This window comes from Oncorhynchus gorbuscha, linkage group LG02 (genome assembly GCF_021184085.1).
Source record: "Oncorhynchus gorbuscha isolate QuinsamMale2020 ecotype Even-year linkage group LG02, OgorEven_v1.0, whole genome shotgun sequence".
Taxonomy (NCBI): domain Eukaryota; kingdom Metazoa; phylum Chordata; class Actinopteri; order Salmoniformes; family Salmonidae; genus Oncorhynchus; species Oncorhynchus gorbuscha.
The window spans coordinates 29,836,756-29,855,858 of NC_060174.1; the positions used below are offsets into that span (position 1 = coordinate 29,836,756).

Below are 19,103 nucleotides of genomic sequence, written 5' to 3' on the forward strand. Positions count from 1 at the left end.
TACAGGCACGTGGAGGCCACACACACTACTGAGCCTCATTTTGACTAGTTCTAAGGACATTACATCAAAGTTGGATCAGCCTGTAATGTGGTATTCCACTTTAATTTTGAGTGTGACTCCAAATCCAGACCTCCATGGGTTGATAAATTTGATTTCCATTGATCATTTTTGTGTGATTTTGTTGTCAGCACATTCAACTTTGTAAAGAAAAAAGTATGTAATAAGAATATTTCATTCAGATCTAGGATGTGTTATTTTAGTGTTCCCTTTATTTTTTTGAGCAGTGTATATTTTTTTTATTCACATTTTTCAAGGGGTGCTGTAGCACCCTCAGCACCCGTACTTTCCACTGCTATGGGTAGGGGTTAAGGTTAGGGTAGGGACATCCCAAGGAGGCAGGATTGCACTGACCATACATTTGTCTTTCCAACTATTCAGCCAAGTTTATCACACATGCTGCTACATCAGCCTGGCCTTTCCTGCCTTTAGGTTTCCGTGTTTACTTTTATCATTGGATCACATTTTATCATTCTCTGACTACTTACTGGCTGCTGAGAAAATCGATCAAAACAAAAGCAAGCCAACCTAAATATGGCACCAAATAATCAGACAATTAGAAACTACTCAGGTCCTAGAGGTATTTAAAAAGGTACTTTCAACGTGAGTGAATTTGCTATGATATTACTTGCCATTGTTTTTGCTGTTTCCGAAAAACTAGCTAACCATGTCTGACCTGAACAATCACCCAAGACTACAGTACGAGCCTGTTAACTAATTCACCTATTTCATGATTAATATGCCACTGCAGTGGAGCGATGATCAACTGCATGTGTTTTATGAAAATGAAGTGAAAACGAATGTGGACCTCTTCATTTCTACAAAACAGCTTTAAGATGGTAAGGTGAGTGCCTGCATTTCCCCCCCCATGTAAGCCATTACATCTCCAATGCATTTGTGATATTATGCATGTATGACATGTATCCTACGCAGGAGGTCCAGAACAGACATATTTCAACTCCCAGACTTCTGTAGTCACAGATGAGAGAAGTTGACAAGGAATTGTCCAGCTGCGTGTGGAAGTTCCCTTGTGAAGAGAAACATCTCAGAGCACAAAGTCCCCTGGACATGCGATGACAACAATCGTATGCCCTTTCTATTATATTGTTGTGGTTTTCATTTAGGCTACTACTGACATTGTTTAAAAATTATTTGGGATGTTTTTGTTTACCTATAGTGTTCCATAAAATATGTCCATAATAATGTTTGCTATTTTAGTGCGTTTTCATAAGTTGAACTGGCTGTTTCTCAGTCAGTTATAATGTGTCCGTCTCTGTTCTGTGCTTCTCCCACTCGCTTAGGCTTTCCTATGAAAAGGACAGCAACAGACCTATGCAACTACATCAACTTCAGCATTCCAGAGCCAGAAATTCAGCCTCAAGTTTCCCTCCCTCCCTCCTCGGAATCATTTAGCTACCTGTGAAACTCAAGACTCCAGCATGAAAGTGTTTGATAAGAACACCACAATGGTAGCCTCTGCCATGTCCCAAACAACCAGATGTTCCAGTTTCTTTTATGCCTGCTACGTTATGTTACCACAACGGTAACAGGTAGGCCTCCGGAAATCCAGAAGCACATTCTAACAGTTGACAATTAGTCTAACAAGACCATTTGGTCTAAGGCTCATTTAGTTGTGCAATATTCTGGCCCTGGATTCACTAGTAGAGCCGATATACAATGCAACACTTATTTGATGAGACAGCAGCCTAACAATTTACTGATTATTTCAAGATCAAGATGATGTGTCGAAGGAAGCTCTCTAAAGGACAAGATCCTTTAATCTCTGCAATATTAACATGCTGCGTCCTCTCTCCACACATCCCACCCCTCAAGTCACTTCTGACTAACCCCTCAACTTCTTGAATTACTGAAAGTGTAGTGTCGTCGTGAGTTGACAAAAAAACGTATGTCAAGGACACATTTTTATAGTTTGTTGACGCGTGACTCAGCAATTAATCATTTCTCCACCTGCTCTTTAGTTTATTAGTGATTTAAGTAGTAGCAATAACCAGTACGGGGCGCTAGTGTGCTGTTAACCACACACTGTTCTACTCAACAGTTGGAACCATGATACTGTATATATAAGCCAGATGTTTTGTGAGTATGATGTTTACTGCTCATTTTGTTTTTCACTTTTGTGTATTATCTACTTCACTTGCTTTGGCAATGTTAACATATGTTTCCTATGCCAATAAAGCCCCTTGAATGAATTGGTTTGTCAAACAACGTATGTATGTAATACGGGTTTGTTTAAAAAAAACTTCAAATCAACCTCAAGTCACCATCACTTGAAAGCAGGATGTCCACAAAATAATGACAAGACCAAAAAAAGTATGCTTATGGATGTGTATTTTAATAAAAATAATTCTGTCAAAATAAAACAGAATACAATATTTCTTTATCATGTTTCCAGTACATAGGTATGTTTTTTAAAATTATAATTTCTTTTTTATATTGTTTAAGGTTTTAAAAGTTTCATGCTAAGTACAGGGTAACTCATTTCACAAATGCTAAACTCAATATGAAATGTAAATCATAATAGAAGTATATTGTGCACAGCTTGTTTTCAATTCCTAATTCCATTACCTTCGCCTCTCCATTTGAAGCATGGATAGCTCCAAAGGCCAATTTAAAACAGAAAAGGAAAACTGGGAGGTTGTTTGCTAGAGTAAGTGTAGGTGTGTCTCTAAAAGTCCCAGAAGAAGCTCAACAGATTCCTCCCTTTCTAAACACACATCCCTATATATTAGTCAAGTTAAAAATTCTACTGTATAATGAATTCTCTTAAAATGGAAATATACATTTTGGGTGGCTATTCTATTGAGTTCAAAAAGCCATATGCTGTTTTTGAAAGAAACCAAGAGATACATGATTTGCTATAATGTCAAGCTATTATCTGCTGTCTGCTTCCAATATTGAAAGCCTAGGACTGGTTGTATTCTGAATGACCATTAAACAGAATAGTGAAAACCCATGTGAACGGATAGGGCCGCCTAGAGACTTAATTAACTGAACAACATGAGTTAAAATTACTAATTTGATTCCAACATGGGTTACGATGTGTATAGGTATGCTTCAAAAGACAGTACGCTCCAGTATGTCAGTTGACTCTCACAGGTTTTGGATAAGGTCACGAGGCCCTTTATTTTGCTTCCTACTGCAATACAAAAGAGGACCCTCACAAGTAAGTGAAGGTATTTGTTCTTGTTTTTCACATATTTTAGCAAGTATAAGCCCATGATGCAGATAGATGTGCAAATGTAAAGATTGTGTAAAAAAATAAAATAAAATCCAAATGGCCTTTGTGAACAATGTTAAGGGATATTAAAGTCTACCAAACACTAATAACAAGCTGCAAGCTGATGATTTCTACTCCCACCAGCCCTTTGCTTCACAAACATGCTTTACATGATTGTCAAAAAGTGAACGAAACACATTGCAATATGTCTAACAGGTGTAGGGGATGTCAATATCAATCTCATGATGGCCAGCAGCAAATCTGAAACTAAATGTAATATAATCTGCTAAACTACATTCAACAAACAGTGGAGCGCCTTTTGCTGGCTGGCTGGCTGGCTGAAATACTGGGTTAATACATCAATGATCAACATTTGTGCCAAGAGAACATCTGTTAAATATAAGATAATACATACTGTAACAAAAAAGACCAAAACACATTCAACTGTGAATACAATGAACAAAAACAAACAAACAAAACAAAGTTGTGGCCACATTTGTAAAAATGACTGGGTCTGTGTGAGAAAAATAGAACTGCAAGAAAGCCAGAATAAGCATGTTGGCAATGATAAGACAATGGTCTTTCAAAGCACTAATATGAAAAGACTGATTGACTGTGTGGAAGAAGTGTGGCAACTGGCAAGTACCATTGGTTATTAGAAAAGTTGGTCAAATTAAAAGCCTTGTATTTGGAAAATAGTTCCACTTTTTTATTCAATATATCATTATATTGTATATATTCAACATGACTTCATAAAAGGTATCTCAATTAGCAAGTAAAAACCAGGGAGTGATTTCCAAATTCAAATGACCCAAGCACTGTATGTCTGTGTGTTTTTACTGTGTGCAAGTACAAAGTAAAAATCTAGTGTATTTCCAATCAAGTGTCTCCACTAGTTTTATGTGTAACATAAGGCAGCCCAACACAGGCAACCCAATTCTGATCTTCTTTCCACTAATTGGTCTTTAGACCGATCACATCAGATCTTTTTCAGCACTGATCTGATTGGGTCAAAAGATGTATTAGTGGCCAATTAGTGAGAAAGAAAAATCAGAATTGGGCTGCCTGTGTAAACGCAGCCTATGTTACACATCAAACTAGTGGAAACACTTGATTGGAAATACACTACACTTATATTGAAACTCCGAAATGAATCAGTGTCATTATTTCATTTGTGCTACCATCTGGGGCTTTAAGGTAACCAGCGGGTTTAGTGGCTTACAGCCACGCGCAGTCTCAGAATCAAATTCAGACCTTTAACTTTCAATTAAATCCATTTTTGGAGTACTAAGGCATACTAAGAAGTAAGAATTTGAACCAAAAGAATTCTGGTCCTCTTTCTACAATATCTCATACTGAGATGACAAAAGTCCTGTGAAAGTTCTGAATGAGAAACCAGAGTATTTTGCTTGGTAACGACAAAGCATGCCAATGTGAATTTATTGGATATGATGAACATCTTTAAAATACTGTGTAGGGAATTCAAATCCACTCATAAAAACAAAAACGGAATTCGATTATTTTTTTCAAGATGAGCACAACAAACTGACCAAATAAAAACTTGAAAATGGCTATATAAACAGAATAATTAATTATCTTTAAATAGTGTCACACATTTTGTATTTGATAATACTAAATTAAAAACAAGCTTTCTCCTCATGTTCTACTCATTCCCCTGCACATCCTGCTTCTGCCAAATGGCAAGCGACACACCAATTCAAACACATGATCTCCTCAGTCATCTGTCAACCCATTGGAAAGTAATCTTCTTTGTAGTCCTGAACATTGCCTTAAGGATGAAAGAAACACTTTTGGAACTCCTGTATTGTAATCTGTTCAACACTATTTCTGTACTCCAAACTGTAACCTTTACAATCCTGTTTGATAATGTTGATGATAACAGCATGGGCCATGTGTAGTCAAAAATGTTCCATAAACGTTCCCTATAGGCTCAACAATCATTGGCATGATGCTAGAAGGGGAGGGTCGTTATGTGTGGGTGTCCGTGCATACTCACCTGGACTGGGGCTAGTGCAAAAAGCTGTCAACTCTGGCGAAGGAACAGGAGCCTGAGCGGACCCTGGCCATGAGCTGGACACACTCTGTGGCCTGACCTACAGCCAGCATCAGAGGAGGCTGCTTAGGCAAGTTCTGAGACTCTGAGGGGTCAAAAGACAACACAGGGATCATCAGTGTGTACATTAACGAAGCATGTGCGACTCAGTAGAGGCTGCTGAGGGGATGACGGCTCATAGTAACGGCTAGAATGGAGTCTATGGAATGGTATCGAACACATCAAAGACGTGTTTTCCATGTGGTTGATACTACTCCATTATAGCCATTATTATGAGCGGTCCTCCTCAGCAGCCTCCACCGGTGTGACTCAAACTTGTACATGGCAACATGTAGAGCGTGTTTCATTAGACGAGAGTTAACACACACTACCAAGCCCAACAAAACGTGTTGGGCATCATTGTAGAAAAATAACTTGTGATCGGAAGTAAAACAAACATCTACAGTGTGCTTTCATGTCATTGTGTGTGTGTGAAACTTAGCCTTACCCAAGATGGCGCTGTTGAGAGCAGAGCAGATATTTTCTCTCTGCATTGGGTCTAGCTGTTGCCCAACTGGGCAGTTCCAGGGATCTGAATACGCTAATAGACTGAATGCATCCTGTAGTAAAAAAAGAGAGGGAGATAAAGAGAAAGAAAGAAAACATTGTGACCAGTTTAAGCAGAATAGCCCATTAATGACAATGATTTGGGAGCTGTAGAATGGTCTGTTGTAAACAGAGGGAACATCATTAGACCAGGGGTAGGCAACTACCTTCAGCCGCAGGACGTTTATTTTGTCAGAGTGGAGAGTCGGGGTGCCAGAACATAATTATAATAATTTGTCACACTGGAAATTGACCACAACTAAGCCTAAAAAGAGATTGTATTTGAAAATAATCATTTTATACCTTGAATTACATTGAGACACGATCACACATGTCTATTGGAAACAGATTTCCTAAATTAAACACATTTTTAGCTGAATTCCTGGAGGTTTACATTTTCTGACCAAAAATGAAAAATATATTTTTACAAAAACTTTGGGGGGGCCAACAAAAAAAACTCCTACAGGCCTGTTGCCGACCCAATGGCCATATACAAGTAGATGTGTGTAAACAGCTCAGAGGGGAAAGGGAATACTTAGTCAGAGCAACAACTGAATGCATTCAACTGGAATGTGTCTTCCATGTTTAACCCAACTCCTCTGTATCAGAGAGGTGCGGGGGTCTGCTTTAAATCGACATCGTTGGCACTCGGGAGCAGTTGTTGTTCGGGGTTAACTGCCTTGCTCAAGGGCAGAATGGCAGATTTTTCCACCTTACCAGCTGGCGATTCAAACCGGTTACTTGCCCAACGCTCTTAACCACTGCCGCCCTTGGAAATCCTGCAATTCATTGTATTGCAGCATAACAAAACATGCCCCAGGGCGGTGGTTGACAACTATATAATTTGTGAGTCATAGTCACACAGTGTACCAGTCTTATTTTGTGTGAAACCTCCCAGGCCCGTGTCCCCCCCCCCTCCCCGGTACCTGCAGCATCTTCTTGTGCGTGGCGTTCTTGCCGTATTCCCGGCACAGCTGCTCGTTGAGGCCCTGCAGCTCGCGGCCAAACTGGATCATCCTCTCTGTGGCTGCCTGGTTCCCTCCACACAGCTGTCTGGAGGCACAGCTGTCTTCTCCAAGGAAGGAGACACACACACACACAGGGTCAGAGGCCAGTCGCGGACTGAGACTGTATTTTACACTTGCCCATGACAATCAAATTAGGAAGCGTGTGTGTGTGTTAAGCGCCTGTACCTGCCACTCCGTTGCCCAGGCTGCCGTCCTCAGCCTGCAGGATTTCTTGATGCTTGTAGGTGCCGTTCATGATCCGAGTAGAGGAGTTCTCCGCCACCCCATTAGTGTAGTGCTCTGCCTCGATCTCCATCTCACTGTCACTGCAGAGGACCCAAGTCAGGTTCACTCATCCATACAGAACATCATTATACCACAGATGGTTTTCCTCTCTCTCACATTCATGGACACAGATGACAGACACCCCAGTAAAAACAGAAATACATTACTAAACAGAGGAACCCTTGCCTTGCCACACACCTGGTCTCCTGGTTGCTGGTGCCACTGTGAGGCTGGGACTTGGTGGAGTCAGTGGAGTTGGACTCAGAGTAGTTAACAGAGGAAGGGGAGGAAGAGGAAGAGGAGGAGGCAGAGCTGACACCAGGGTACTTGTTGTGGCTCTTGTTCTTGTTGGGAGGGGTGACCCCGTTACTGCATGTTGGGCTGTCTGCTCCTGGAGTGGACAGAGAGCCAGGGTGAAACAGATACAAAGAGATAAGAGAGAGGATTGTGTAACACACTACGTGGATGGATAGTTATGTAGGAGTGTGTAGGGTGGATAGGTTGATTTGCAGGCGTTTCCCTTACCTGCGCTGTGCAGATGGGGGTTGGTAGCTCCATGTCGGGGGCTCAGGCTGGGGGAGCCAGGATAGCTGTCCTGGGACTTGGGAGAGCGGACACTGAAGCATCGTACCTCACTGTCTGTACCGTTCACCATCTCCACAAACTGCCGACACCTGGGAGGGACGGGCAACTATTCATCTGCCTGACATTCTCTCTATTTTGCCACTCAAACAAATGGCTAACACCCTCACCTTCTTTGCACTAACACTCACACTTGTCTTTACATACTAGCGCTGACTTTTCAGATAACTACTGTATTAAAGGAAAATGTACTGGACTGGACTACGACTGCGGAGATGGATGCACTGAGTCGCTATGGATAAGAGCATCTTCTAAATGACTTGAAATGCTTCTTTATTAGTCTCACCGAAATCATTCACAACCACTCCACTATCCATCTAAGAGTCTCATCACTCCTCTACAACCTATGTCTGACATTGTTTATCCAGGAATACATTGTACTACATTCTGCTTAACTGTCTGATATCTCATGCAGTCTGAACATAATTGTTATTGCAATACTTCAATTGCTCTCAGAGGTCAGCAAAGGTGTGGCCACGTAAGATCACGTCTTTGTACCCTGAAATATCTAAATGCAACAGAAACAAGTCAGACTGGTTCCAGAGTATAAGTATCTGGCTTTATGGATACATGTCATTACCATTGGATGAATGTCAAACAGATCAGCTCACTCCTCTTCCATGACAAAATGGAGCAACAGGCATGACCAATCAAACCATGAGTTCCCTCAGCGGCAGCAACTGCGACCTTGTGCTCACCCTGCCCCCTCTCTGTGTAACGCTCCTCTACTGCTACAGCAAGCTCCTTTCTACCTCTATAAGAGACATAAATACTGGCCTTCTTGCTGTGTGTCTGCTTCTCATCGGATCACAGTATTTATTAATCTAATGTCTTTGTGCCATAAACACACAGCTGGGAAGCAGGCCACAGCTTTACTGCTAAGTGCTTCTAGGGTTGTATTGCATGTGACGGAGCCTGCAAAGGCATTACAAGACCAGCAGTGCGTATCTAAGCCCCACAATTCCAATACTCCTCCATTTAGCCCTTCAATAAACACTCATAAGAGTCCCATAGTTGGGTTCAAGGCTGCTCACTTCAACATGAACAGTAAATTGGAGTTGTGTTCTAGGAGCCCAGGGTACAGCTGCTGTGTGGCTTCGATGGCCTCGCCAACCCTCCCTGCCAATACCAGCTTCTGTATTCCTGTTGACAAAAATATGCATGTTACCATTAAAAACAGATTGGATGGATGACTGTGGGGAAAATTAATGACAGTGATTGGTCTTCAGTGTTTCTGTGGTATTGTCAGCGTGGAGCCTTTGTGTGGTTCTCACTCTGTCTGTTCTTTATGGAGGTCTGGTCCTCCTGGATCAAGGTTTCTGTAGCCCTGGCAAAGGCTGTGGCTGTGGCACAGTACCCATGATGCACCAGATAGGTGGATACCATGCTGAAAGAATCAAAGACATGGTTTAGCCTTACAGTAGTACAGAAAAAGACAGTAGTCTGTTAGGGTGGGTGATAAGTAGGGTTGTGGCGGTCACAAAATTATGTCAGCTGGTGATCGACAGCCATTTGCTTGACAGTCTCACAGTAATTGACCGTTAATTAACATAAACACATTTAGCATCTCCAGGCTTCCACAGTGGCCTACAAGCCACTGATGCTGATCTTGGGAACATCAACATTTAAAAAAAGTCAAATCTATGTAATATAGACTACACCTTCACATTAAATCCTTTATTTATTATAGAGAGGTCTAAAGAAGCATGATATGAAGAAAATGTAGTCTAATTCAGAAGAATATATATATATATATAATATATAATATATATATATAAAAAAATATATGCCATTTAGCAGACGCTTTTATCCAAAGCGACTTACAGTCATGTGTGCATACATTCTAGCATACTCAGAGTTCTCCTTATGTTAGGTCCTAATGTGGCTATGCCAAATGGCTGTGGGCTACACTAGTTAATTTAGCAGACAATATTTACTTTGAATAATTTTATAGTACGAAGAATACAATTCAACAAAGCGGAATAAAATAGAAATTATATTTTCTCCAAATGATTTGTGGGAGTGTGCACATGCGGCTATTCTGTGTTGAGCAGTTAACAAAGATATAGGTACTCCTATATGCTTAATTTAGAGGTTACAATGTAAATTTACAAACATTGGGCTATATGTTTTGATTTTTAATACATTTTAAGGTTGCATGATGAGATTCTAATGATGATTTGAAAAAAGTTGCTAGAAAGGCATGAGCTCTGCTTAGTTTTGTTTGTGCAGGCTGTACACACTCCAATAGTCTCTCATTCACAATTGGAGAAGCACTTCATAACACCTAGAATTTCACACGGCATCCCCTTTGTGTGGCCATAATGTACCCTAAAGAATGCCATGAATTTTGCGGCCAGCGGACATTGTGCCCTTATCCCGGAGTGCTGCGCGCTCCATCACGTGATCGGGTCTTTCTCACAGGCTACAAGTGAAGAGAGACACATCGGGGACGCAACTGGGCGCCTCCTTATCAATTCCCGAGGTGCATATTGAAGATATTGGAAGAACTGTCCACATTTACTTTCCGTCAGCCAACAAGATGAGTAGGCCTAACAAACAGCAAAAGCACTAGCCTATGTCAATCTACTATCCCCTATAGTACAAAAGGTAGACCTATTCTATTCTGTGTAAGAAATAAATATTAGTCTGGGACAGTTGTGGGATGAGATAGATCCCAAATTAATACAACCACATGGTACTAGGCTATAAGCGCGAATTGTCAATTAGCAGAAAACACTATCATCAAAAGTGACCGCAAATGCAATTATGCATGTAATGCTTTTATTATAAAAGGAGCATTTTTATGGTGAAAATTATCTTCCCCAAACTTGAAACTCACATGCTGCTTATATATGCCAGTTAGGCTCTACACCCCTTGTAAAGCAGATTCATGTGCTTAATTATATTAAGTTATTTGGCCACTTTAGTTGTGATACAAACCTCATTAAAACATATAGGCCTATGGGCTAGGCTACTTGAGTTGTGCGACTAGGATTCGAAAAAGTCACAAAAAAAGGTTTCTTATGCTGGGCATCATTCACAAGTGATAATATATAATTCACAAGTGATAGGCTAATATTGTCACCCATCAGACTATTGCTGATTTAATCTAGTCGTTACATATACTAAATAATATATGTTTGGTAGGCTACTAATGACGATCAACAGCATCAGAGCTTGGAGAAGCCTAATTACGGTGACTAAACGGTCACGTGGAATTTGACTACCTTCATTACTTGTGACCGCCGGTGTGGTGGTAATACAGTCACCGCAACAGCCCTAGTGATAATTGTGGTGTGGGTATGGATCCCTTACTTCTGAAGCACTGCCTGCCACTCTCCCAGTCTCTCTCCGATGGGGAAGCGGGCGATCATGCCGTGGATCTTAGCCCTCCATTCACTCATATAGTCCTCAATGTCAAACACAAAGGGCTGCTGGCCAAAGTTAGCATCCACAATCTCTCCTGGAGTCTGCAGGCCCACTGTGGGGTAAAGGTTGGGCTGTGGGTAAAGGGAGAGGTGTGAAAACACATTCCCCCTCTGGCCATAATAGGAAGAACTTGCCATTAATTTTGATCACTTGATAATTTGATGGCATGGCAACCGTGAATAATGTAGGACTTTTATATCATCACCACTAATGGAAGCAGCAAAGCTACCACTACTGATTGCAACAGAAGGCCTTGACATTGAACATGTCCACATTTCAGTGTAATACTCACAGGGAGATCTGTAAAGGCTACACCTGGAGAACAAACAGAGAGAAAAGTGTTAATGGACTGGAGGAAATTGAAAATGTTATCATCTGCAACCAAGTAAACAGAATCGTATAAATTGCCTGGGAACATTTCAAATTGTTGAAGCATATTTTAATTTCATATAACAATTAACTTGGATGTTTTTTACCCTGCACTGTTGGTGCGCAGTTCTCACCTAGACTGATGCCGTTCTTGGTGTAGAAACAGGTGTTGTTAATTAGGTTCACACAGCAGCCAATCACATCGCCTGTGGTGAAGGTTGGGCCATATGGTTGGCCAGTCCCTGAAGAACAGAAGGAGTGTCCGTCGTCGCCATGGTAACCATATGAGTGCTTGTCCCAACCTGGGATAGGAAACAAGGCAGAAGTGATTAGAGGAAATCTAGACCCATGGTATGAATATTAAATATTACACATTAACAAACTGGAGGAAACGACAAAGAAAATCAAGGCATATTGAACGAACACTTTCACATATCAAATCTAGCTAGTTTAATATGCATCAGGTCATGGATAGGGCAGTGCTACTCATACATTTGAGGGGAAGGAGTGAGATGGGTGACCCCAGTAGTGTGATGAGTAATATAATCCCCATAAAGACACTGTGACATGGGGTGGAGCTGAGCCTGACAAATGGTCTCTTTCGAATTAGGATATCCCTTGTCCTGTGTAGCGTGTGTAATACTATGGGTGGCCAGCGAGAGGCATCCGTCTCTGAATAGGAGCACTGACTGATGAGTCATACTCAAACAGAGCAGTACATATGATGTTTGTGCATGGTATCAATAGGGACGGGGAAGGAGAGTAGACTGTGTGCCGAGGGAGATGTGGATGGTAGATCTTCAAGTCAGTGCATGAGTTTGTGTGTGGCCTGTGTGTGTGTGTGTGCGCAGTGAGAGTATTGTCTGCTCAATCAGTGTCTGTCACCAACCAAAAAGTGAAAGCGGCACAGAGAAAGTAGGTTGTGTGTGAGAAATGTGAGGTATTAGATGAATCTGCGGAGCAGCGCTGACAGGGATATTGGTCCTAAAGCTGGGCTCAGTGTTCCCTACATGCTAATGAATTGGGCAGGGCTCCACTATGGGATCAGACACACAGAGGTCAACAGGGAATATTAAAACTATTCCAGCCAGAACCAGACCACACCCCCACACGGTCACAGAAATGTACTGAAGTCCATTGGCATATAATGTACTAGAAACCTAAATAAATATTCATAAACAATATGTTCATGCAACTCTCTCACACACACAGGCTGCCATTTCCACCATATTCCAACCATTGTGTAACAGAGATACATTTGAAGCACTCTGGGAGCTGGGAGAGAATAAACAGCAGTTGTAGTCAGCAAGAGCATGTAGAATTGGCTGGATGAGTCCAAAGCATTCCAAAGGCCTCCGGCGCCACGGAGAATCCAATAGGCAGGTGACACAGCCTGAGGCAGGGTTCATATTATTGGTCAGAGCAGCATGGAGGAATGATCTAATAGGCAGGGAATTGCATCAGTGCACAAGGGAAAACATACTGTAGCTCCCCATGTGCCAAAGTTAGCCCCTCGGCAGTAATATGCCAACCCTCTTCCAACCTGTCTTGTGTCCCCAGCAGCCACTGTACCAATCGGTGACATCTTCACGTGCATGAGGGTGGGGGAAAGGGCGAGAGAGAATTTGATGGAATTATGCAAGAACGTATTAAATCTACATGTACCTTTTGCTTAACCCCCATTGTCTGTTCAACTGGTGATGAAAGAAAGTGTGTTTGATTAACTAATTACTGCTGAGCAGTGGGCCAGGCCAGGCCAGGGTGCAGATGGCCCTGTATTCATGCAGTGATACCGCTCACATCTCCGCTCTGTGTTTGGTGGCAAAAACACTCATCTACTAGCCTGTTTGGTTAAATTCAATCCAATCTCATCAGGCCTTGGCATGAGTTTTTGCTTGGATGGGTTCATTCACTGTATCAGTTTGCTGCAGACCAATTTGTTATATGTTCTGACCATTCAAGAGTAGGCTTATATGTAACTCTATTGTAGAATTTATGGTTGAGGAAAATTCCATTTGGGCCCAGACTGTATACTGTATTGAAAATGAGATGGCCTTAAGCGGATTTCTTGAAATTAAATGGTCAACAATTACTTGTTAATTTCTCCCTTCCTCTTCAATGAATGTGAGCCAGCCACCCTGCCTGTGGCAGCTCCACTATCACCTGACCTTCATACATACACTGAAAGCTTTTATGTGGAGGAAAAAAGGTACTTGCTGGTATTTCACATGTTACATTTCATCCTCTCATTACTAATGGCTGAGCTCAAACAAGCCCAGGCATGTTCTGGAACAGCCAGACTCTGGGAGACATCACTACACATAGTTTCACTGTGACATGGAATCTAAATCCATCCAGGCACTCCAGAGGAAAGATGGTCAATCTGGAAACATAAATCTGGATGTAGATTACCATGGCACTCTAAAACGTAGCACACCACATGCAAAAGATTAACACCTTAAAACTGTGCCCCTCGAATAGTAAAAACTGAACCATGTGATGTGTTAAAAAAAACAAACATCTTGAATCACATCAGTCACTGCTGCAGTGATGGTGTGAGGAGATCCATCTGAAGATAACACTGTTTGGGTTCATTTTAGAGTTGTATTTTAAAAAACACATAGTAGTAGTAGTAGTAGTTGTCCACAATCTATTACAGTCGCACAACCAAAGCACACACTGACTATTACCCCTTGTCCTTCAATCCTAAACCAATCCAGCAGAGATTATAGGCAGGGCAGGGTTCTTGCTGTGAACCCTCTGACCTCCAAAACACACACTCATACCATACTGACTCACAGCCTTCCCTTCTGCCATCGCTCTACCTTCCCTTCTGCCATCGCTCTACCTGCCATCGCTCTACCTGCCATCGCTCTACCTTCCCTTCTGCCATCGCTCTACCTTCCCTTCTGCCATCGCTCTACCTTCCCTTCTGCCATCGCTCTACCTTCCCTTCTGCCATCGCTCTACCTTCCCTTCTGCCATCGCTCTACCTTCCCTTCTGCCATCGCTCTACCTTCCCTTCTGCCATCGCTCTACCTTCCCTTCTGCCATCGCTCTACCTTCCCTTCTGCCATCGCTCTACCTGCCATCGCTCTACCTGCCATCGCTCTACCTGCCATCGCTCTACCTGCCATCGCTCTACCTGCCATCGCTCTACCTGCCATCATACTCACCAGGCAGTCTGTTCATGTTGACCCCCTGGGCAGACAGACCAATCCCCATGTACCTGGAAACAACAACAGTGAGGTCAAAGGTCAGAGACATCATTAGCTTAGACAACATGAGTCAGTCTGATATGGGTCAATAGCTGGACTGATTCATCCTTTCAGACCCAAAGTTACTTTCCTTTATTTACTACTCTTTAGTTTCTCTACACGTTGCTCAACATGCCATTTTCCACTGAAGAAATAGAGATAGGCCTACAGTAATAGCTAACATGAGTAAACAGATCGTGGTGTAATAATTACAAGTTTGAGGTTAGACCATTAGGGATACTAACTATCAGCAAATACGTACCCATCCCTGCCCTTGCTGACAATCTTCACTTCGAAGTAGTAGATCCCACAGGCGGCTGGTATGGGATGAGTGGCACGCACAGACGCGGCATCCTTATGGTTCTTCCCATGGCCTACAGAAGGAGCAAAATGTTGTGTTGGAGTCAGTACAATACACCAAACATCCCACAACTCTGTCAATCTGAAAAGGTTGAGGCGTCTCTCCCCATGGACCCTGAAAAGCCTCAATCTGTACGAATTACGAAACCATTTCAAACCTCAATAATTTCCCTGTCAATCCTACCTCTATTTACAATAATATTCATGCAAATTCATACTTAAATCCTGTGACATGAAATCTTAGAGCGCTTCCAAGTACCCTCCATAGCTGTATACATGAATGCCAAACTAGTCAGAAACATGGAGTTCACTTAGCCTGGAACACTGGCAGCAAAGTAATGTCAGGGTCAGTATAGTGAGGCTGTCACAGTCTCGCCATTCCATCCAGCTCATAATTGTGACAGCTCCCAGGAGTAGCCTAGAGAGCTTACACAACCCCTGTGTGTGTGTGTGTGTGTGTGTGTGTGTGTGTGTGTGTGTGTGTGTGTGTGTGTGTGTGTGTGTGTGTGTGTGTGTGTGTGTGTGTGTGTGTGTGTGTGTGTGTGTGTGTGTGTGTGTGTGTGTGTGTGTGTGTGTGTGTGTGTGTGTGTGTGTGTGTGTGTGTTAGACTGTAAGCTATCCCTTTTTGCTGGTTGATAAAACAACACTTAAAGGCCAGTCACGGTGCTGCTGTGAAGTACACTACATGAGCAAAAGTATGTGGACACCTGCTCGTCAAATATCTCAATCCAAAATCACGGGCATTAATATGAAATAGGTCCCCCCTTTTGCTGCAACAGCCTCCACTCTTCTGGGAAGGCTTCCCACTAGATGTTGGGACATTGCTGGGGGGAATTGCTTCCGTTCAGCCACAAGAGCATTAGTGAGGTTGGGCACTGATGTTGGGAAATTAGGCCTGGCTCGCAGTTGACGTTCCAATTCATTCCGAAGGTGTTTGATGGGGTTGAGGTCAGGGTTCTGTGCAGGCCAGTCAAGTTCTTCCACACCGATCTCGATGTACCATTACTGTATGGACCTCGCTTCGTGCACGGGGGCATTATGCTGAAACCCGGAAAGGGCCCTCCCCCACTGTTGCCACAAAGTCAGAAGCACAGAATTGTCTAGAATGTCATTGTATGCTGTAGCGTTAAGACTTCCCTTCACTGGGACTAAGGGGCCTAGCTCGAATCATGAAAACAGCCCCAGACCATTATTCCCTCAACCATCAAACTTTACAGTTGGCACTATGCTTTGGGGCAGGTAACGTTCTCCTGGCATCCGCCAAACCCAGATTCGTATGTCAGACTGCCAGATGGTGAAGCGTGATTAATCACTACAGAAGGTGGCGAGCTTTACACCACTCCAGCCGACACTTGGCATTGCACATGGTGATTTTAGGCTTGTGTGCGGCTGCATGGCCATGGAAACCCATTTCATTAAGTTCCTGGCGAGAAGTTATTGTGCTGACGTTGCTTCCACAGGCAGTTTGGAACTTGGTAGTGAGTGTTGCAACCGAGGACAGACGTTTTTTTTTGCACTATGTGCTTCAGCACTCGGCGGGCCCGGTCTGTGACCTTGTGTGGCCAACCACTTCGCGGCTGAGCCGTTGTTGCTCCTAGAGGTTTCCACTTCACAATAACAGCACCTACAGTTGACCAGGGAAGCTCTACCAGGGCAGAAATTTGACGAACTGACTTGTTGGAAAGGTGGCATCCGATGACATTACCACATCGAAAGTCACAACTCTTCGATAAGGCCATTCTACTGGCAATGTTTGTGTGAGGAGATTTCATGGCTGTGTGCTCAAATTTTATACACCTGTCGGCAACGGGTGTGGCTGAAATAGCTTATCCACTCATTTGAAGGGGTGTCCACATACACTATATATACACAAAAGTATCTGTGGGCCGTGCCACACAGAACATGTCTATCTGTAAGAGGAGCTGTGCCTCTATACTGGATCTCTGTCTGTAACGCACGGCCATCTTCATTGCCATATTGTACAAATCCACTAATCAACCAGTCATGCATTACCACAGTCATTACAACTAATAGAGAAGCAGTGTATTTATAATCACTTTTAATTTCCGCAGCAACATTAATCACTTCTATTTTTATCCTTTCCATGAGGGCAATTCCACGGTAACAGAATTACGCTGAGACTCAGATTTTAAACTTCAATATGTATGCCAAACAAAACCCAATAATTTCAAAGTTAATTAAACCATACATACAACTCTATGAACAAGGACTACTTTGAACAATTTACACAGAAAAACAAAAGAACTGTGCAGATGCAAAGTTTGGTAACAGAATTGCGTTAAAATCTCCCTCAGTTTTTAATGCAACCATGTTTTCCAAAACCTCTTAAATATCTGCTCCGAATTAAGATTCAAATACGTCTGCATAAACAATGGGGTGTCAGATACAACATAACACATTCAGTTAAAAAAATCTGTTTTGGTTATTGAACTATAAGTGGATTTACACCCGGTAACAGAATTTGGGTAACGGAATTACTTAATGGGTCCCTGATCTGTACTACTCAGCAATGCATAACTATGAATTTGACTGTCATTGTATTCATTGTGCCGTATCTTGAATAGGTAAACAAAGGTCGAAATATACAATATCATTCTTTGCATATATGAGTATTATTCTACATACTGGCTTTTATTCTAAAGAGCTCCGCACCCAAACAAGACAAAATCTGGTTGGTCTGGACCAGACAAAATCTGAACCAATCATAGAGGTCTATATTTCAAAAGTTTGGACATCACAGAGTTCAGTACAATATATTATACTTTACTGTTCTTAACTGTACTCTACAATGCTTCACTGTACTTTGCTGTCCAAACTTGAAAACATAGACGTCTATGATTGGTTCAGATTTGGTCCAGTCACCAATATGGAACGTCTATGGACGTTGAAATCAAGGCCGGTCCAGCTCAAAAAACAATGTCAATCAAGGCCAGGTTGGACTGACCAAATTTCCACCACTTTCAACATGGATGTCTAATTTTGGTCGTTGCTCAGTGGGTGCAGCTCATGGGTAGGTGTCAGTAAGAGTCGGGAGAGGTAACATTAACTGGAGAGAGACAAGAGAGTGAGAGGCAGGGGTTGTCCAGACTTTTCACACTCTCGTTTCAACCACCAGACAACAGAAAGAGAAGAAAACCGTTATGAGCTGAAACATCACAGTATGCCAGTGGAAGGGACGACAATTGCAGGGGACCCAACTGTGGTTTGGTAACAGAATTAAGCATTTTAATCACTTAATAATCATTAAACTAATTAGTAGGTATACCTTTACTTGTTACTTATGTGAACTTTCATTATCCTCCCTCCTCATGAAATTAGAAGCACAAGGCAATATTTCTTAAACAAGGCAGAGAAATATCTCCAAAACTAAATATATGTGTTGATATTAAATTGGCAGGAGTCTTTACTTCAACATTATTGTGTTTTGATTCATTTACTTTTTCTGGTAAAATCTACTTTTCCTGTATACCACCCTTACCTTGTCACAACACGATTGGCTCAAACGTATTATGGAAAGAAATTCCACAAGCTAACTTTTAACAAGACACACCTGTTAATCGAAATGCATTCCAGGTGACTACCTAGTGAAGCTGGTTGAGAGAATGCCAAGAGTGTGTAAAGCAGTCATCAAGGCAAAGGGTGGCTACTTTGAAGACTAAAATATATTTTGATTTGTTTAACACTTTTTTTGGTTACTACATGAATCGATATGTGTTATTTCATATCTTTGATGTATTAACTATTATTATACAATGTAGAAAATAGTAAAAAATAAA

At 42.0% G+C, this 19,103-nt stretch overlaps 1 protein-coding gene and 1 long non-coding RNA gene across 3 annotated transcripts in view; one reads left to right on the top strand and one right to left on the bottom strand.

The window, feature by feature from the left end:
• The first annotated feature begins 256 nt into the window (after positions 1-256).
• LOC124000615 lies at positions 257-2,397 on the top strand. The gene is made up of 3 exons (XR_006832645.1): positions 257-901; positions 991-1,142; positions 1,359-2,397. It is a non-coding gene; the product is annotated as an uncharacterized LOC124000615 (long non-coding RNA).
• LOC124000604 (ran-binding protein 10) overlaps positions 2,390-19,103 on the bottom strand; it is a 37,197-nt gene continuing 20,483 nt past the window's right edge. Inside the window, exons 2-15 of one of the 2 annotated variants that reach the window (XM_046307109.1) lie at positions 15,209-15,320; positions 14,866-14,918; positions 11,824-11,991; positions 11,613-11,635; positions 11,207-11,391; positions 9,163-9,275; positions 8,923-9,031; positions 7,772-7,920; positions 7,445-7,637; positions 7,148-7,287; positions 6,881-7,026; positions 5,857-5,968; positions 5,313-5,454; positions 2,390-5,084 (exon numbers count right to left, since the gene is read on the bottom strand). In XM_046307109.1, coding sequence (XP_046163065.1) covers positions 5,324-5,454; positions 5,857-5,968; positions 6,881-7,026; positions 7,148-7,287; positions 7,445-7,637; positions 7,772-7,920; positions 8,923-9,031; positions 9,163-9,275; positions 11,207-11,391; positions 11,613-11,635; positions 11,824-11,991; positions 14,866-14,918; positions 15,209-15,320 — 1,634 coding nt within the window. In that variant the 3' untranslated portion in view covers positions 2,390-5,084; positions 5,313-5,323. The remainder of the gene's footprint in view (positions 5,085-5,312; positions 5,455-5,856; positions 5,969-6,880; positions 7,027-7,147; positions 7,288-7,444; positions 7,638-7,771; positions 7,921-8,922; positions 9,032-9,162; positions 9,276-11,206; positions 11,392-11,612; positions 11,636-11,823; positions 11,992-14,865; positions 14,919-15,208; positions 15,321-19,103) is intronic. The other variant, XM_046307117.1, reaches the window with a different exon arrangement.